At 57.6% G+C, this 20,854-nt stretch overlaps 1 protein-coding gene across 1 annotated transcript in view; it reads left to right on the top strand.

Annotated features, from left to right (window-relative positions):
- The window catches only part of Caln1 (calneuron 1), a 96,440-nt gene extending 76,584 nt beyond the window's left edge, over positions 1-19,856 (top strand). Inside the window, exons 4-7 of the mRNA XM_090324088.1 lie at positions 5,959-6,102; positions 17,845-17,957; positions 19,467-19,584; positions 19,741-19,856. Of these exons, the coding sequence (XP_090180214.1) occupies positions 5,959-6,102; positions 17,845-17,957; positions 19,467-19,584; positions 19,741-19,856 (491 nt within the window). The remainder of the gene's footprint in view (positions 1-5,958; positions 6,103-17,844; positions 17,958-19,466; positions 19,585-19,740) is intronic.
- Positions 19,857-20,854: the final 998 nt, after the last annotated feature.

Genomic DNA, 20,854 nt, shown 5'->3' with positions numbered 1-20,854 from the left:
ACATATTAGCATACATATTGGCCTGTGAACACTTGCTAGAAGGGTGGAGGTTGCATGAAAACCCACCACGGGGCCACCATGGCGAAGTTCTGGACAAGTCATGATATCAAGGAAGCCTGGCAGAGCTTTGTTGAGTAAGTAAGCAAGGAAGCAAGAAGGCAGGAAAATAGACAAACAGCAAACAGACACGCAGAAAGGCAGGGACACACAGCAACAGAGTCGGGGTGCTCTCGATGTGGGGTGGGGAGAGAGAGAGACAGACAGACATTCAGGTTTAGCTAAGAGAATTCAAGGCCAGGATGGCTCACCTTCAAGGGGGAACCTAGTGGGGGGGTCACCTGGACCCAGCCTATATCTCACTCTCAAGGGCACAAGTGGAGAGGGGTAAGGAGGGAGGGAGGCACTGACGGAGGGAGGGAGGGAGAGAAAAGACTGAACTGTGACAAGACAAGGAGAGTCAAGTTTCTGGAGGGGATGTGGGGGGGGGCTTATGCCCACCCTCATCCTGTGCTAGCCACACAGAGTGACGATGGACAGAAGGACACAAGGACAGCAGGACGAGCTAGGACAGCAAAGAAAGCCTGGCCGGCTAGAACCTCTGGCCATTCACCATTGCGTTGGCAGAAACTGTGGCAATACACATTTATGGAGTCCTTGAGGGAAAGGACATCTAGAGAGTGTAGTGAGAACCACGGTGGGGGCAGGGGCGAGGTCTGGCAAGTTCAGAGGAAGAGACCCTGGGTAGAAGGTGCCCCTGTCCACCCAAAGTCAAATTCCAGATTCAGGTGTCCATAAAAGGCGGGGTCCCTCTGGCATGGTACCGCGTTGAAGAAGACAGATGAGTAGGAGGAGGTCACTTACCAGGGGTGGAGAGGAAGCAGAATGGTGGTAGGTGTGGCCAGCGGTGGTAAAAGTGAGAAGTCTAAGGTGGGGCTCATTGGGCTTTCATCAGTTTGGGTCTGAGGAGGGGCGGTCAGGAGGGGAACTGACCCTTGGAGAGAGAGGAGGGGGTCCAGCAACTCCTGACACTATCCCTGTCTGGGTTTCGTCACCAGATGTAAGGTTTGGGGAAAGGAGACACCCTGTGACTCAGGCAGAAAAGTTCATTGCGGGAGAGCAAACTGCTGGCCTGCTCGAGATGGAAGTGGGCCCAGGGGGACTGATGACGGAGACTGTGCAGGGAGAGAGGCGTGGCTGTGGCCACATGGACGTGAACCCAGAGGACAGGGAGTGAGCTCAAGGCCTGGGGGGCCACCCTCTGCCTCCAGGTGTGACAGCTACCTGGGCTAAGGACAGTGGAGTTTAGGTAGACAGCCCTGGTTCAGCTCTCCTTGACATCAGAGTCTTCTCTTCCCTCGGAGTAAATCTTCATTTCCTTATACTTTCTCAATCCCTTTGCTGGGAGAAGACTTCTGATCATGAACAGAAGCACAGGTGCAGGCCCTGCCTGGGCTCCGGGGTCCCTGGCTGCGCTCTGGGGTCCCTGCCTGAGCTCTGGGGTCCCTGCTTGGGCTCTGGGGTCTCTGCCTGGGTTCCGGGGCCCCTGCCTGCGCTCTGGGGTCCCTGCCTGAGCTCTGGGGTCCCTGCCTGGGCTCTGGGGTCCCTTCCTGGGCTCTGGGGTCCCTTCCTGGGCTCTTGGGTCCCTGCCTGGGCTCCGGGGTCCCTGCCTGGGCCCCGGGGTCCCTGCCTGGGCTCCGGGGTCCCTTCTTGGGCTCCGAGGTCTCTGCCTGGGCTCCGGGGTCCCTGCCTGGGCTCTGGGGTCCCTGCCTGGGCTCCGGGATCCCTGCCTGGGCTCCGGGGTCCCTTCTTGGGCTCTGAGGTCTCTGCCTGGGATCTGGGGTCCCTGCCTGGGCTCTGAGGTCTCTGCCTGGGCTCCGGGGTCTCTGCCTGGGCTCCGGGGTCCCTGTCTGGGCTCCGGGATCCCTGCCTGGGCTCCGGGGTCCCTGCCTGGGCTCCGGGGTCCCTGCCTGGGCTCCGGGGTCCCTGCCTGGGCTCTGAGGTCTCTGCCTGGGCTCCGGGGTCCCTGCCTGGGCTCCGGGGTCCTTGTCTGGGCTCCGGGATCCCTGCCTGGGGACCGCAGGCCTCAGGGTGGCCTTGGTGGGCGCTGGCCAGGCAGAAGCACAGTAAATTGGCTTTTATGGAAGTGGTCCTGGAGGGGAGATTCATGAATCCCTTTGAAACCGTGCCAGCAGGAGACGCCAGGTCACTGAGAGGAGGGGGTTCTGTGAGGCTGCGCCCCCCCTCCACGGGCCCTCCCCATCCACGGGCTTTCCCCCTCCACCGGCCACTCAGCTCAGTTGGATGTCCTTTAAAAAGCATTCACCTTACAAAGGCCAGAGTGTGAAAACCCGGCCCCTGTGGGCCAGAGCCCCCGCCACGCCTGTGGCTCCACATGTGGCAGCCCGTAGCCCACAGTGTGCAGACCGCTGGCCGTGTTTCAGGAAAACCTCATTTAGAAAAAGGCGGTGGCCAGCAGGGGACGCACAGCTCTCCTGCTAATGCCCGGCTGGCCTGGGAGAGGCGGGAAGCCGAGCCCTTGGCCCGTGGGCCAGAGCACTCTGTGCTGTGGGGTCCCTCGGCCCCTGGTCTCCTCACTGTGGGGGCTCCTCTGGCTTTGCCATCCCGGCCCGCCTTGGCCGTGTGTCCCCGCGTGTCCCCGCGTGTCCCGAGCTCAGCCTCACATCTTCTGCACCAGGTTTTAATAATTGCTTTGCTGAACTTTGCTGAACTTCATCGCTCCAGCTTTGTAGCCTTTCTGTGATCTCTATCAACAGAACCCATCTTTTTCATTAACAGACCCATCCCGTATTAAAATAAGAATAAAACTTGCATTATTCCTGCAGATACACTTCAGTGGGGAATAAATGGGTTTAGTATCTGCAGCAGAGAATAAAAGGATTTTGTATCTTCCGTGGAGAATAAATAGATTTTTTGTATCCTCAGTGGAGAATAACGGATTTCGTGTCTCCTGGGGATTGAGTTAGTAAAAGTTACTGTTATTCATTAAGGGAGGAGTGGTGATGGAATTCAGCACCTCACACTGCACCGCCTGAGCAAGGCGCCAGGCCCTTTTGGCCGGAAGATTGTCTTTCAGATGCAGTCTCCCGCTTTTGTCCAGGCTGGCCTCCAAACCTCTGCCTTCCCAGTAGCTGGGTGAGTCGGCAGCACACGCCACCATGCCCGCCCCTCAGTACTAATTTTAAGTTGCAAACAGTACTGTACGTTTCCGCTGATGCTTCAAAGCTGGGTTATTAGTCAACTGATAGAGACTTGGGCTGGCGTCTGAACTTCAGCCGACGCGCGTGGGATAAGAGTCTGTCATGCTGGAGAAAGGAGTCACGTGTTTCCTGAGACGGAAAAGCTCACTTGAACAAAAGATCCAGAGCACAGCAGGCTCTCGGCTCCTTAGGAAGCAGCAGGATAAGCACGCAGTGTTTCTGAAGACTGGGTCTGCGCCCCTCTCCATGGAGGGAGAAGGCTCTCTGGGGCTGCCGCCCACCCGAGGGAGGCCTGCTCACCCCGCCCGGCTGGTCTGCTGGTGGCAGGGTCCCAGCCTGTCCCACTCCTGGGTATAACAGGAGAAGCAGCACATGCGTCTGTCTCTGGGCTGCTGGGCCTTTTGCTCCTCCTAAGCCTGTGGGGTGCTGGGGTTGCTGCCCTTGAAAGACAGGGTTCCCCTCACGTCTCAGTGAGGCTTCCTAGTCTGGGGCCTCGGCTTTCTTCCTCGTCTTCCATTCCAAAAGAAAATGAAGTTGATATCTGCTTCTGCAGACTGGCGGACAGTTTCTGTCACTGTCTCCCTCTGTCCTGGAAGCCAGGCACTCACATTCTGTGCAAACTTGGGGTGTGTTGACCTTATCTGTCGCCCCCGGTTTGGGGTCTCTGGGGTGCCCACAGTAAATATGCAGAGACTGAGCCCCTATTTTCCAGCCACGTGGGACCCCAGCGTGACCTCCCACAACCTGCCATGTTCTTCTTGGGCAGGATCTGTCCCAGCTGACCTGGGCGGCCAGCTCAGGTCCTTCTCACACACTGGCACATGGACACCTCCGGCTCTGGCTACAGAAGGAATCAGCCACTGTGGCTGGCCAGGAGTCCAGCACTCCGGCCCGGAGGGCCACGTGCGTCTGCACGCTCTAACCACATCTGCCCACACGTTCAGGCCCTGACTGCACACCACTGTTAGCGTAGGACATGGGTATGGCCAGACCTTTGCCTATCAGGTACCTTCCTGTCCTGGGCTGAGACAGAGGTGTCTGAGCTGCCCACCACGCACTCTGAGCCAGCCACCACTACTGGGGTGGTGGCTGGGCTGTGGGGCTCAGGGACGATTGTGTGGAGCTCGTGACCCTGGTCTGCCCTTCAAGGATGGGAAGCTTCCCCAGGTAGGAGAAGGAGTAGAATAATCTCGGGGGAAAACAAAAGGAGGCAGAAGACGAGAGTCCAGATCCCTGGGATGGGTTAATGTGACCTTGGGAAGACAGCTTGGAGGGTGAGATGGGGGCTCGAGGTGGGAGCCACTGTCCTGGGTGCTCGGTGGTCTCTGAGACTCCTACGAGAGGGGTGGGAGGGAGACAGCAGGCAGAGGGGGGCAGGCAGGGACCCGAGCGGTGGGGCCCGACAGCCGGAAGCTGTCTCAGGCAGGAACAGAGGCCCCAGCCGAGGAGGGAGCCAACCCTGAGCTCACCATGTGGACTTAGGGCCTGTGGTTCTGGGGATCTGTGGGCCTGTGGTCTGGCAGAGGTAGTTGCAGGCCTTTAGGAACTGGTAGTGGGTATGAAGCAATGTCAAGACTCCGAGTCAGAAATTACATGGAGGGGCCACGTGGCCAGGTTCCTGGGGTGACTCGGGGTCAGTGAGCGGATGGAGGGGCCACGTGGCCGGGTTCCTGGGGTGACTCGGGGTCAGTGAGCGGATGGAGGGGCCACATGGCCGGGTTCCTGGGGGGACTCGGGGTCAGTGAGCGGATGGAGGGGCCACGTGGCCGGGTTCCTGGGGAGATTGGGGGTCAGTGAGCAGATGGAGGGGCCACGTGGCCGGGTTCCTGGGGGAACTCGGGGTCAGTGAGCGGATGGAGGGGCCACGTGGCCGGGTTCCTGGGGAGATTGGGGGTCAGTGAGCAGATGGAGGGGCCACGTGGCCGGGTTCCTGGGGGGACTTGGGGTCAGTGAGCGGATGGAGGGGCCATGTGGCCGGGTTCCTGGGGAGATTGGGGGTCAGTGAGCAGATGGAGGGGCCACGTGGCCGGGTTCCTGGGGGAACTCGGGGTCAGTGAGCGGATGGAGGGGCCACGTGGCCGGGTTCCTGGGGAGATTGGGGGTCAGTGAGCAGATGGAGGGGCCACGTGGCCGGGTTCCTGGGGGGACTTGGGGTCAGTGAGCGGATGGAGGGGCCACGTGGCCGGGTTCCTGGGGAGATTGGGGGTCAGTGAGCAGATGGAGGGGCCACGTGGCCGGGTTCCTGGGGGGACTTGGGGTCAGTGAGCGGATGGAGGGGCCACGTGGCCGGGTTCCTGGGGGGACTTGGGGTCAGTGAGCGGATGGAGGGGCCACGTGGCCGGGTTCCTGGGGGGACTCGGGGTCAGTGAGCGGATGGAGGGGCCATGTGGCCGGGTTCCAGTGGGGACTCGGGGTCAGTGAGCGGATGGAGGGGCCACATGGCCGGGTTCCTGGGGGAGAGCAGGGAAGGTCAGCTCTTGGTGCTACTTGGTGGGTTGTATTTCCATCTTGTGGCAGGGTGTCTAGCTGGGCATCGGGCCCTGGCCACCACCACCCCGGGCCTGCGTGGGGTGTGGGCAGGCGAGGCCGTGGGAGGTCAGGGAGCTCCCCTCAGTTTCCTGGCCCTGTTTGTCTGGCTGGGCTCTCTGGGGGAGGCCGTGGGGCATCCCTGTGGGTGCAGTGCCTGCCTAGTGGCTGCGGCCAGCACGGTGTGACCACAGGCTGTCTGTCTGTCTTCTAGAAATCCGGGAGGCCTTCCGCGTCCTGGACCGTGATGGGAACGGCTTCATCTCCAAGCAGGAGCTGGGCATGGCCATGCGCTCGCTGGGGTACATGCCGAGCGAGGTGGAGCTGGCCATCATCATGCAGCGCCTGGACATGGACGGTGAGATGGGGGGCAGAGGAGAGGAGCGGGAGAGAAGGGGGAGGGGACCTGGCATGGGCAGTGAGTGGAGGGGCAAGGTTAGGCTGGGAGGGGGTAGGGGCCAGGCGTGGGAGTGGGGACGATCAGAGGGGCCAGGGTGGAATGGAAACCTGGAGTGGAGTTTTCCAGAACAGTCCAGCGAGTTCCAGTCTGTGGTGGGGATTTCAGAGCAGTTACAGGCACTGGCAGAGCCGTGGACCCATTCGCTCCTACCTGCCCCCTTCCCTCTCCCCTCCTCTCCTCCCCTTCCCTCCCCTGTGTGGGCTAGCCGGGCCAGCCCTCCACTCCTTGAGGGGTGACGCAGTCCTTTTACTTCCAAGTGGTTCCGATTTGCTTCTGTGCCTGGTGGTCCTCTGAGGGGGCTTCCCGCTCTGCCGCCCGAGTGTGGGAGGGCAGCCTGTCCACCAGGCTTGGCCTCCTCAGGAAGTCCGGAAGGTTCTTTCTTGCTCCGAGTCTTTCGTGTGTATGTGCCAGTCCTGGGATTGAACTCAGGACCTTGCACCGTTCTGCAGCTTTTCCTGGCGTTCTGCAGCTTGAGTTACCATGCTCCTTTTGGTTTGCTGGTGGTTAATCGGAGACGAGAGCCTTACAGGCTTTCCTGCTCCAGCTGAATCTCAGCCTCGTGCGTAGCCAGGACTGCAGGGGTGAGTCGTGGCACCTGGGTCTTACTCTTAAGAGTCTCAGGATCGACCCCGAGCCAGGAGTGCACCTCTTGGCATTTCAATCCTGCCTTGGCTGGGGCTGGCCAGGCAGGGGCTGTCCTTCAGTGATCCTGGCTCCTCTGCCCTGCGAGGCGCTCGCTCAGATGCTGGGACCGCAGGATCTGGCGTGGGAGGAGACGAGGTGTGGATGGTATCATGAGCCAGATGGCAGGGCCAGCGCATCTGCTTGGGGGACAAGACTGGGCAGTGGTAGGGAGAGGGGTATGTGGCTGTGCCTGGCTTTCCCGTTGTCTGTGGGTCGGTCTGAAGGACGGCACCCTGGGGGCTGCGTGGTCAGGGTGGCCTGGCCAATCTGTGGCTCAGGTCAGGACAGGATGGCCGCCACAGCCGGCCCCTGTCCTCTACCGCAGACAGCCGTGTGTCTGTGCAGGCCACAGTGGACTCGGCTCAGGCTAGAATCCGTGTTTAGCGTAGAGTGCCAGGCACACGCTGTGCCCTGCGAACAGCGGGGATGCCGAGAAAGCTTTCTCTGCCTTGAATGGCTGTCCCTCCAGCCTCAGCCCGCCGTAGCTGGGGTTCCAGGCAGGAGCCGGTGCCTGGCTCACGGAGTGTTTTTCGGGATCCCATCCCAGTGGCGCTCGGCGCGGTCTTGTTCCGCAGTTAAGATGGAGTTGCCCCTTCCTCCTGCCCTCCCCACCTGGGCCCCTTTGGGGTGCCTCCCCCGCCCGCCCCACTGGTGTGGACTGCGTGGGCTGGGACGCTTCCATGGAGATGATGCAGACAAGAAAAATGGTGTTTGAGAAAAGGCTTAGGATTCTTAGTGTAAGAAAACTATGCCTTCAGTCACCAAGGACAGCAGGAGAAATGTCCAAGGGGTGTCCATCCATCGTCCATTTACCACCCACCATCCGCCATCCACCATCCATCCATCCACCATTCATCCATCATCCATCCATCCATCCTTCCATCATCCATCCATCATCCATCCATCATCATCCATCCATCATCCATCATCCATCCATCATCCATCCATCATCCACCATCCACCATCCATCCATCATCCATCCATCATCCATCATCCATCATCCATCATCCATCATCCATCCACCATCCATCCATCCACCATTCATCCATCATCCATCCATCATCCATCCATCCACCATCATCCATCTACCATCCATCATCCACCATCCACCATCCATCCATCATCCATCCATCATCCATCCATCCACCATCATCCATCCATCCACCATCATCCATCCATCATCCATCATCCATCCATCATCCATCATCCATCCATCATCCATCCATCCACCATCATCCATCATCCATCATCATCCATCCATCCACCATCATCCATCATCCATCATCCATCCATCATCCATCATCCATCCATCCACCATCATCCATCTACCATCCATCATCCATCATCCGTCATCCATCCATCATCCATCCATCCATCATCATCCATCTACCATCCATCATCCATCATCCATCATCATCCATCCATCATCCATCATCCATCCATCCACCATCATCCATCTACCATCCATCATCCATCATCCATCCATCATCCATCCATCCATCATCATCCATCTACCATCTATCATCCATCGTCCATCATCCATCCATCCACCATCATCCATCTACCATCCATCATCCATCATCCATCCAGCCATCCTTCCATCATCCATCATCCATCATCCATCCATCCACCATCCATCATCCCCCATCCATCATCCCCTATCCACCATCCAGCATCCACCATCAACCATCCCCTATCCCCCATCCATCATCCATCATCCCCTATCCACCATCCATCCATCCACCATCCATCATCCACCATCCACCATCCACCATCCATCCATCCATCCGCCATCCACCATCCGTCATCCACCATCCACCATCCATCCATCCACCATCCACCATCCGTCATCCGTCATCCACCATCCATCCATCCCCCAACCCCCATCCACCATCCACCATCCACCATCTGTCATCCGTCATCCACCATCCATCCATCCACCACCCACCATCCACCATCCACCATCCATCCACCATCCACCATCCATCCACCATCCACCATCCACCATCCATCCACCATCCATCATCCATCATCCATCCATCATCCATCCATCCATCATCATCCATCTACCATCTATCATCCATCATCCATCATCCATCCATCCACCATCATCCATCTACCATCCATCATCCATCATCCATCCAGCCATCCTTCCATCATCCATCATCCATCATCCATCCATCCACCATCCATCATCCCCCATCCATCATCCCCTATCCACCATCCAGCATCCACCATCCCCCATCCCCTATCCCCCATCCATCATCCATCATCCCCTATCCACCATCCATCCATCCACCATCCATCATCCACCATCCACCATCCACCATCCATCCATCCATCCGCCATCCGCCATCCGTCATCCACCATCCACCATCCATCCATCCACCATCCACCATCCATCCATCCCCCAACCCCCATCCACCATCCACCATCCATCCATCCCCCATCCACCATCCACCATCCGTCATCCGTCATCCACCATCCATCCATCCACCATCCACCATCCACCATCCACCATCCATCCACCATCCATCCACCATCCATCATCCATCATCCATCCATCCATTCATCCATCATCCATCCACCATCCACCATCCATCCACCATCCATCATCCATCCATCCATCATCCATCATCCATCCATCATCCATCATCCATCCATCCACCATCCACCATCCATCCATCATCCACCATCCACCATCCATCATCCATCATCCATCCATCCACCATCCATCCACCATCCATCATCCATCCATCATCCACCATCCACCATCCACCATCCATCCATCATCCACCATCCACCATCCACCATCCACCATCCATCCACCATCCATCATCCATCATCCATCCATCCATCATCCATCCATCATCCACCATCCATCATCCACCATCCATCCATCATCCACCATCCACTATCCATCATCCACCATCCACTATCCACCATCCACCATCCATCCACAATCCATCATCCACCATCCATCCACCATCCATCATCCACCATCCATCCATCATCCACCATCCACCATCCACCATCCATCCACCATCCACCATCCACCATCCGCCATCCATCCACCATCCATCATCCATCATCCATCATCCATCCATCATCCACCATCCACCATCCATCATCCATCCATCCACCATCCATCATCCATCCACCATCCACCATCCATCATCCACCATCCACCATCCACCATCCACCATCCATCCACCATCCATCATCCACCATCCATCCATCATCCACCATCCACCATCCACCATCCACCATCCACTATCCATCATCCACCATCCATCCACCATCCATCATCCATCCATCATCCAGTATCCACCATCCACCATCCATCCATCATCCACCATCCACCATCCACCATCCACCATCCATCCACCATCCATCATCCATCATCCATCCATCCATCATCCATCATCCATCCATCATCCATCATCCATCCATCCACCATCCACCATCCATCATCCACCATCCACTATCCACCATCCACCATCCATCCATCTACCATCCATCCACCATCCATCATCCATCATCCATCCATCCATCATCCACCATCCACCATCCACCATCCATCATCCACCATCCATCATCCATCATCCATCCATCCATCCATCCATCATCCATCATCCATCATCCATCCATCATCCACCATCCACCATCCACCATCCACCATCCATCCATCATCCACCATCCATCCATCATCCATCCATCCACCATCCATCATCTGTCCAGCCAACATCCCCAGGATGGCCTCCAGCGCAGGCACCCCTGCCCTCAGCCCTCCCCACACCGCCTGGGGCACCTTGTGAGACCTCCGCGCAGCCCGGAGGTGAGGGCCTGCAGCTCATCTCTTTTGAAACTTCTAAGATTTCAGATTGTTTTGTTTTGTTGTTATTTTTGAGGCGGGGTTGGGGGGGCAGGATTTGAACTCAGGGCCTCATGCATGCCAGGTAGCGCGGTGGCGCTCGAGCCACGCACCAGCTCTGTTCTTGGAGAAGGGCTGGTGCTTTCCCCCAGGCAGCCAGCCTCAGGACTGCTTCTCTTCCTCGTCTTCAGGTTGGGTGTCAGGGCGGCGCTGTCCTACCAGACAAACCGAGCAGATCTCCCTCGTCCCCAGGTCTGGGTGTGGCGTGGAGTCGGCATCATTTACCAAGGAAGAAAAAAGTGGTTGCATGCTCTGGTGATGCCATCTGGGCTTCTTCCAGCGTTATTTCCTGCAGTGTCGCCCATTACGGCAGGCGTGTCTTCACCTGGCTGCTCAGGCTGGGCTCCGTCTTCCAGGGGTTTTGCGTTACCTGGGACTTGGTCTATTTCTCTTGAATTCCCAGCCACCAACGTCCTTTAAACGGGGAAAAATGGGGAAGGGCACCTCACTTGACCCAATTGGCTTTGAGCTTCTCTGCCTCAACCGCGTGCCACCACTCCCAGCTGTGAAAGTGCTTTTGGAGCAGGCGTGCCAGCGTGCTTCTTCGCGTTTCCACGTCTCGGATGTCATCTTTGGCGTTGCTCTGGAAGGCTGCCTGCCCCGGGCCTGGAGTTCCGGCTGGCGGTGTCTGGCGTCCTCTGTACTTCAGGTGCAAAGTCTGCTGGCTGGCGTTCTTGTTGGTTCTGCTGGCAAAGAATCTTTCTCTCTGGATGGTTTTCCTTGTCTTGGGTGGAGTGTCCTGGCTGGGGCTGCGTAGCTGCTGCATCTGCGCTTTCTTCCCGTGGTGGAGTGGGGCCCTTGGGGGTGCCCTTTGGTCGGGCACAGCTGTGGGTCGGCTCCCATGGTGCTGCTATGGGAAGCACAGGATTCTGTGTGAGCAAACCGCAGGCCGGCCAAGAAGCCTCTACACAGTGCTGCGTGGGGCCAGAGCTGACCTCCCCCCCCTCTGGTTCTCTCCAGCTCCCTGGGGCTAAGAGCTGACCTCTCCCCCGGCCCCTCCCCAATTCTCTCCAGCTCCCCGGGGCTCTGACTCCATCAGCTTCACAGGGCTGCAACAAGATGCAGGAGAGGCTCTGTTAGCTCAGGGCTCTGGAAGACTTTTCCTTCCAGGGAGGTTGGGCCACAGTGAGATCGGGGTGCAGACTCCCTAACCATGAGGCCGCTGGGGGCAGTCCAGCTCACCAGCCTTCTTGGGGTGTGGATGCAGTGTCCACCCCTGCTTCTGTCCCTGCGTGGTACAGGGCTGCCTAGGTAGGTGAGGGATGGCAGGCCTGGACCCAGAGATGTGTAGACAGCATGGAGACCCAGGCCCCTTGCCCCCGCCCCAGCCTGAGGGGCCTCGTCATGTCCATTCAAAAGCAATCCTGTCTGTTCAAAGAGATCGTTTGGAAGGAAATAAATTCGGGTGTCTTGTGTATTCTGAAATGTCTTTGAAGTGCTTAATCCATTTCTAAAGTTTGAGTTTAAAAATAGAGGTGAAATTGGATATTCACCAGCCAAGAAGCACTAGCATTTGGGTTTAAGTCCAAACCCGACGCCCAAGCCTTGGGTGGCGGGGAGACTCGCCTCTCCCCGCTGACAGCCAGACGGTTGGGGAGTTGTTTATCTTTGACTCCACGCTTCCACACAGAATGTCAGAATGTCTGCCTGTGCCAGAGCCTGGAGTCCCCACAGGGCAGAGGCACGCTGCTGAGTGAGCCTGCCCTGGGCTTGAACTCAGAGCTGTGGCACTGTCTCCTAGTTTCCCCTCCAGCGTGGCACTCTGCCGCTTGAGCCACAGATCCACATCTGGCTTTTTGGTGGCTTATTGGATATGAGAGCTGTGCAGGCCTTCCTAGCCAGGCTGGCTGTCACAGCAGCCGCATGGCCTGTGCCGCCAGGGTGAGAAAAGCTTGGCAAAGGCCGTGGCCCTTCTCCTTGCTTGCAGGTGAAATCGCTGGTGGGGTGGTGGGCCGTGCTGGCCGCTGGCCGCAGGCCACATGCGTTTCATGTCGCCCAATCTGCCCCTCTCCACGTTGTGGCACAGTTGTGTTTTCCTTTGTGAATTGGTTTTCTGGTCTCGGCGTCCACGGTTTAGTTGAACATTGTCCTGGCACCAGATTCTTGGCCTCGAGTGTCCCTGTGGAGTGCTAAAGTTTTGGTTTAGTCTTTGGAATTTCTTGGTGGCATTGGGCTTTGCACTGGCTGCCCTTGAGCCACTTTGATGGCCCTCTTGTCACGGCGGTCTCTGCCTCTGGCCTGGCTGGTTGGAGTGTCATTCCCTGTCTGCACTGCCCTTGGCTGCGGGCGTGGCAGGCGTGCAAGGCTGAGTCTGCAACCTGGACCGAGAAGGAGTCAGACTGGCCTTGAACGCTGCCTCCCACGTGGCTGGGATTACAGGCCCAGCCCAAGTCTTACACACTTCTAACCTGCAGAGTGCAGCAGAAAGTCCTTGCATTTTTACTTTCTCTAGGCTCTTTCATTGATTTTTCAGCTTAGAAGGGTCTTCTGGCAACCCATATATCTGTTCTGCGAACTTTATATCTCTAGTACCTGAGAGTAAAATACAGAGTGTTGGTTTTCCTCCTAAATTCTTACCTTTCCCAGCACCGTTTGGCAAAGAGGCCTGCTCTATCCCACTCTGCCCTTTATTTTTATTGTCTGTGTGTGTCATATCAGCCAACTTGCTCCACCCCAAGGGCTGTACCTCCTTGGAACTTTCCAATACAGTTAAATGTTAAATATAGTATCGCTGTGCTTAATTATGTTTTTAAAGTTTTGGCTTTTTAATTTTTTTTTAAAGGTCGCAGGGCTGGAACGCTGGGCCCGGGCTGTCCCTGAGCTCTTCAGCTCAAGGCTTTTGGTTTTCTGGTGGTTCACTGTCGAGAAGAGTCTTGTGGACATGTCTGTCTGGAATGGCTTTGAACCGTAATCCTCAGACCTCAGCCCACCTGAGTAGCTCTTCCTAGGATGGTGCTGGCCTGTCCCAGTGCGTGCTCCCTGGAGGCATTCCAGGGCCGGGGTCAGGGGAAGCAGGACCCTTCCCTCTGTCCCAGAAGGGCGGTTCTCTTCCCCACTTGGAGGCATGCTGGTTTGACATGGTGTGAACTGCTGTGATCCTACCAGGGGCTCCAGGCCAAGGTTCCTGCTGAACACTTAAAATCTGGCTTCTCCTCCAGTTTCCTTGCTGAGTGTTTTTTGGGACCCATCACATTGACTTTTTTTCCCCCACATTAGAAAGCTGTTTGGTCACTGTAGAAAATTGCATTTTAGTTTATTAACTCTAATTCCTTTGCTTTCCAGTTTTTTCTTAAATTGATAAATTACCTTTTTAAAAAGACCACTCCTTGCACAAAAAAAATTAAAAACGTTTTAGCTTTCAGTTATATAAAACCGTAATTAATCATGATGTTTGCATTTGGTGATTCATAGTTTTTCACGACCGTAACTTTAATTGGACCTTTCAGGATTAGATTTATCATTCATTTATATATAGTTTTTCTTCTTTTTTTTCCAAGAAATCTCTACCCCCCTCCCCCCCTTTTGGGGCTGGTGCTGGGGCTTGAACTCAGGGCCTGGGCACTGTCCTTGAGCTCTTTTACTCAAAGCTGGCCCTCTACCCCTTAAGCCACAGCTCTACTTCCAGCTTCCTGCGGGTTACTGGAGTGGCATCAAGAGGCGGTGAATGGGCATCGGCCGGCTCTCATCAGCGCCCCAGTGGGCCTCTGAGCTCACCAGCACCAAAATGGTGATGGGAAGTTTTGGGGTGCACCGTCCCTTTGCATTTGGCAAGGTTTCTCTTCTCCCCTGGATCCAGCACTGATCTGTCAACCCAGGGACTGGAGACAGTAGTCCACAGAGCCGGGCGAGGGTGGGGCGTGGGCCATCCCCCCATCCGCTGCTCCCGTGCGGGCTCTTAGAAGGTTCCAGTTATTGAGCAGAATGGCTGGAAACAGTTCCTGCTATGCAGTAAGTGCTCAGAGGATGCCAGATTGGGGATGGAGGTCGGAGGATGGAGGACGGGCCCCCCCTGGCCACTTCCCCATCCTCCATGCATGGTGAGGGAGCTCAGAGTCAGGTCAGGGGACAGCACGCAGCACGGGCAATGCACGGTGCCTCGGTCTCCCCTTCTGGAGGACTCGCAGTCGGGGCAGGGCACTCTGCCCTGGCTGGCACAGGGCTGGCTATCGCCAGAATGTCTGCCCGTGTCGGCTGGCTGTGCCTGCAGGACTCAGAGGAGAGCTGAGCGCAGTCAGCTTGTGCCGCTGCGGGGTGAAATCCCTGGGACAGGACGGGTCCCGGGGCCCTCTGTATTGCAGGCTCACACCTTGGCTCTTACGCCTTGTTCCTGCAGCACCAGATCCAGCATGAGGAGAGGGCGGTCCTCAGACAGCTTCCTGGTCTTCCCCCTGCACGCCCAGCTCGCCCGTCTCCCTTTCCAGCCTTTAGACCTCGCCCTCTTTAGAATTCTCCAGTGGAGCAGGATGGCCTCTGTGCAGCTCAGCTCTGCCCAGAGCACAGCCGTGCCAGGCCCAGTCCTCCCGAATGCCAGCCCTGGTAACGGACCTGAGGCCCCTGGAGGCTGGGCTCCCCCCTGGGTCTTGCAGCTACCCCTGAGTGCTCCGGCCAGGTCTAGTAGCTGTGCCCTAGGGTGCAGTCAGCCGATCGGGAGCGTCACTCGGCCATCTTCTCTCCCCTCCCCTGTGCCCCTGCTCCCCAGGCGCCCACTTCTGGCTCCTTCCTGGTCCTCCACAGTGGCTTTTCAAGTGAGAATTTCTCCTCTTTGGGAGCTGTTCGGCTGGGTGGCCACCTGCCCTGGCTCAAGTTCCTCATCTCCACTTCCGCAGCAGCAGGGGCTTGACTGGTGGGGGGAGGAGGGGGCAGGCGGGTGGGGGCGGGTGTTGAGTGGGCGTGGGGGCCGGTGGATGGTGGGGTCACGGGCGGATGGGCTGCCCTGGAAGGAGGGCCCCGGGCCTCTTGGAGTGGATCCCATTCTTTCTGCAGCCAGTTGTTTGTTCAGGATTCAGAACACGATTTCGCAAAATGAGAATTTTGCAATTAAGAGTCCGGGTGCGGTCTGGAAGCTTTTGTCCGAGGGACTCAGAAAGTCAGTGTCGCCAGGTGTGTGCAGGTCCTGTGAGAGACCCGTTCTCTGGGGAGGCCACGTCTGTGAGGACGGAGGTCGCTGCTGGAGGCCGGCCGGGGTTGTGAGATGGGGGCGTGTGGGCAGCTCCCCAAAGCCCAGCCGGCCTCCCGCTGCAGGTTGTCCTCCTGCCCAGATAGGAAAACACAGGACAGCCAGTAGGTTTTGGGAAGGGACAGAGGAAGGAGTACAGGCTGTGTGTGGGGTGGGGGAGGGGGGAGGCTGGGATGGGGGAGGGCTGGGCCATGTGCCCAGTACCATGCTGTTGGGGTTCCCTGGGGGTTCAGGGGAGAACCTCAGGTCTGCCACACATCCTCTGTGGGCCCTTTAATTCTTATTTTTGGTGATGGTGGAGTGGGATTGAGCAGAGTGCTGGCCTGGAGGCCCCGAGCCCTGGAGGCCGTGAGCCTGGTGCCCGGTGCCTCGCCGGCCTTACATAACGCTTCTAGTACTTCTTATTACTCTTTGTGTCTTTCTTTTGGAGTGGGGGGCCGTGTGGGTGGTGGGCAGCTCTGGGGATGGAACCCAGAGCCTTGCCCTTGTGAGGCAAACACTCTACCCCTCGAGCCACGCCTCCAGCCCTCTGCCTTCTGGTTTGTTTTTGCTTACAGTGACTCACCCTAACTCTGCCCAGGCTGGCCTTGAGCCACGATCTTCTTATCACTGCCTCTTGGGGAGCTGGCACCACCAAACCCGTTTCTATTATTACATTTCGAATGATTACATAAGATCTCCAGTGGCTGACCCGAGTCCCAAGCGCGACACGGGCGAGAGCAATTTAGATTTAATTGGTCCCTGTGCCAGCCAGCCAGCAGGCAGCCCTAGTGCTCTCTACCCAGGAATCCAGGGCCAGGGGAGAACGTTCCAGACAGAACTCCAGTGACTGACATCTCTGAGTTGTGCAGCCCACACGCCCTCTCTGTGCTCTGGTTTTCTTCCCTGTGGGGCGGCAGCTGGGAGCTGTGAACACATCCACCCTCAGCCCCCAGCCGGCACGGCCTGCGCATCCTGAGAACCCAGCAAGTTCCGATGGGCTGCGGGCGTGGCTGGAGTGGTGGAGGGCCTGCGGAGGAAGCCCTGCTTGAGCTCCCAGCTCCCCATCACAAAGACAAGCCAGGGAGTCAGGCGTTCGCCTGTGCCGTTGTTGTCCCCAAGCAACAACGTGCATGACTTACACAGTATTCACGCGCTCCGCATGGCGTGCCAGCCCGAGAAGACTGAAAGGATCTGGTTGTGTGCAGATACGGTGCCAGTTCATCTCAAGCAGGTTTACCTTGTTTTCTGTGGCATCCTGGATGCAACCTGGATGCCCCCCCTGGTGCCAGGGCCCTCACCTGCAGGCACCGGCCGTGTTCTGGCGGGGCACTCGTCAGCACGTGGGGGGCTTTGAGGATACTGTATGTGCAGGTGGTGGCCGGGCTGGCCGCTGGGGGCTTACATCGAGCTACCCAGCAGGCTGGCGTCGGAGGATTATGTTTGAAACCAGCCTGGGTAGAAAAGTCCAATTAACCAGCAAAACCCAGAAGTAGAGGTGGGATTCAGCAGTAGCTCTAGGCAGATAAAGCAAAGCAAGAGCAAAAGGTCCCGAGTTCAAGCTCCAGTGCCAGCACAGAAAGGGTGGGCAAAGGGTGCAAAAGAGACTGGGAGCCTGGAGTCTGTGGAGCCGTGGACGTGTGTGTAACTGTAACGTGAGGCGTGGGGGAGCAGGGCCAGGCCGGGTGAGGTTGGGGGGCAGGGCCAGGCCAGGGGTGAGGCGTGGGGGGCAGGACCAGGCCGGGTGAGGTTGGGGGGCAGGGCCAGGCCGGGTGAGGTTGGGGGGCAGGGCTCAGCAGCTCCCAGCTAGCTCGTGTGCCTCGCCCTCCGAGCCTGCTCCCCTCACGCTCCTGTCCTCTCCTTCCAGGCGATGGACAGGTGGACTTTGACGAGTTCATGACCATCCTCGGGCCCAAGTTGGTGTCCTCAGAGGGCCGGGACGGTTTCCTGGGTAACACCATCGACAGCATCTTCTGGCAGGTGAGCGCGCCGTCTCAGGCTGTGTGTGTGTGTGTGTGTGTGTGTGTGTGTGTGTGTGTGTGTGTGTGTGGTGTATGTGTGGTTACGTGTGTGTGGTGTGTGTGTGGTGTATGGGTGTGTGTGTGGTGTGTGTGGTGTGTGTGTGGTTATGTGTGTGTGGTGTGTGGGTGTGGGTGTGGTGTGTGTGTGTGGTATGTGTGGTGTGTGTGTGGCGTGTGTGTGTGGTGGGGTGGCGTCCTGGGCGCTGGCTCTTGCCTGGACCTCTGGCTGGATTCTCCCTCCTCCCTTGAACACCACATCGGAGCCAGGCCGCTCAGCCTCCTGTAAGCTAAGGGCAGTTGCAGGACGGGCCTCTGCGAGGTCTGGGGTGGAGCTCGCCTCCTCGTCCGGGTTTGCGTGGGGACCACACGATCCCACATCTGTCTCCGTGCCCACAGCCCGGGGTGCTGTGAGATGGGTCAGGCCTGGGGGGGGGGTGCCCGGCGGCCCCAGGGGAGGTGCATGGCGGCCGTGGGCGTGGCTGTGCTCAGGTTTGTCCTCAGTGCCTCCCCTCTGTCCTCCAGAGAGAGTCCTGGGGCCTTCGTGGGAATGGCTAGGACATCCACCCCTGAGAGGCTGTCACTCCCGTGCCACCCTGTGGGATGGGGGCTGGATCGTGCACCCTTGTGGCTAACGTGGATGTGTTCCGGACCAGGCGCGCGGTCACTGGGCCCGGCGTGGTCTCCCTAACCTCTTGGGGTGCTTCTGCTCTTGTACGAGGGCACCTGTCTGCCCTAGCTAAGGGCTGCCAGGACGGAATCTCTTGTTTTATGGTGTAGCTCATCAGCAAATGCTGAGTAAGGACTTGTCATAACAACAAACACACAGACCAACACCAGGGCGCAAAACCCTGGGGGCCAGCTCGAAGCAGGCTCTGCTGTCTGGGTGGACCGGGCCAGGTTGCCATGGAGATCTAGCACTGGATGGTGTAACGGTGCCTGACCAGAGCATCACAGAGCACGAATGCCAGACAGCTTCTGTCGGGAGATGCTGCCTCGGGCCGTCTGCATGGAAGGCTCCAGGCTCTGTGGTTGTCCGAGGGCTGGACTGGGCTGGAGGGTGGACTTCAGGCAGACTGCTTTGTGTTGTGGACTCTTATGTCTTCCTGAGACAGCAGCTGGCTTCCCTCTGGCGAATGATCCACAAGAGGCCAGCAGAGGCGGGGTCACCTCTCCCAACCAGCTGCAGAGACAGTGGGTGCCATCCCAGCCCCGCACTCCACATCATGAGCCATGCACCTCAGAAGCCCACCACGGGCCTTACAGCCCCACAGACACCCAGGAAGGGGCTGTTAAAGTCAGCCAGGTGGCCGTTCACATGGCCTCCTCCTTGGTCTGATACCCTGCAGCGAATCTACAGACAGTGGCTGCACAGAGACAGGACCCCGAAGGTGACCCAGGCCCACAGGTGGGGGGCTGAGCTCACCTCTAAAAGCAGTGGGGTGCAAGTCACCCATGCGCTCATCCACAGCCATGTGCAGGATTGCCTGGCTTTGTCCCTGGTCATCCAGCCTCGGCCCTGGTGGGCTCCCCGGGGGCTGCCCACCCCTCCACCGTGGGCTGTACACAGGAGGGGTCAACATGTGCCGGTAACCGAGATGAGGATAAGGACCAGGGTCACAGGCGATGCTGCTGACCTCTTCTAGTGGTACTGGGGTTGGATTCAAGGCCCTGGCACATTCTGGGGAGGTGCTGTTCCGTTAGAGCCATGCTCCCACCTCCTCTTTGCGTTACTTGTGTTTCAGGTAGGGTCTGGGCTTCCTTGCTGGAGACCTCCTTGGGCTGCAGTGCTCTTCCTGAGCCTCCCTCAGACCGGATGACAGGCGAGAGCCCCTGGAGCCGACTGAGGAATGGTATCTAGCTGTCATTTCAGGACACTTGCTCTCTAGGAGCAGAACCTCCAGACATCACATCTGGCGTCAGCACCCATCCTCTCTCCCAATATGATGTCAATGTGCCAGTCTGCCAGAGTCGAGGATCCAAACTGGGGCTCTGCTATGCTCACCTCATAGGGCCTACAGACCAAGAACAGACGGGGGATTTTACCACCAGGAAGCATGATGGGGGCAGTGCCATCCCTCCATCCCTCTATCCCTCCAGCTAAGCACAGATTGGGGGAGGTCCTCCAGTGAAGCACTGACGGAGAGGTGGGAGGGACTCCAGTGAAGGACTGATGGGAGGGCCTCTAGTGAGGACTGATGGCCAGATGCTCTAGTGAAGGACTGATGTGAAGATCCTCTAGTGAAGACTGATGTGGAGATCCTCTACTGAAGGACTGATGTGGAGATCCTCTAGTGAAGGACTGATGTGGAGATCCTCTAGTGAAGGACTGATGTGGAGATCCTCTAGTGAAGGACTGATGTGGAGATCCTCTAGTGATGGACTGATGTGGAGATCCTCTAGTGAAGGACTGATGTGGAGATCCTCTAGTGAAGGACTGATGTGGAGATCCTCTAGTGAAACACTGATGTGGAGATCCTCTAGTGAAGGACTGATGTGGAGATCCTCTAGTGAAGGACTGATGGGGAGGTCCTCTAGTGAAGGAATGATGGGGAGATCCTCTAGTGAGGGACTGATGTGGAGATCCTCTAGTGAAGGACTGATGTGGAGATCCTCTAGTGAAGGACTGATGTGGAGATCCTCTAGTGAAGGACTGATGGGGAGATCCTCTAGTGAAGACTGATGTGGAGATCCTCTAGTGAAGGACTGATGTGGAGATCCTCTAGTGAAGGACTGATGGGGAGATCCTCTAGTGAAGGACTGATGTGGAGATCCTCTAGTGAAGGACTGATGGGGAGGTCCTCTAGTGAAGGACTGATGTGGAGATCCTCTAGTGAAGGAATGATGTGGAGATCATCT

Source organism: Megascapheus bottae, chromosome 34 (genome assembly GCF_031878675.1).
Source record: "Megascapheus bottae isolate mThoBot1 chromosome 34, mThoBot2.hap1, whole genome shotgun sequence".
NCBI classification, from domain to species: Eukaryota; Metazoa; Chordata; class Mammalia; order Rodentia; family Geomyidae; genus Megascapheus; species Megascapheus bottae.
Note: the sequence above shows the minus strand (reverse complement) of the source record. Positions and strands in the feature narration are given on the sequence as shown.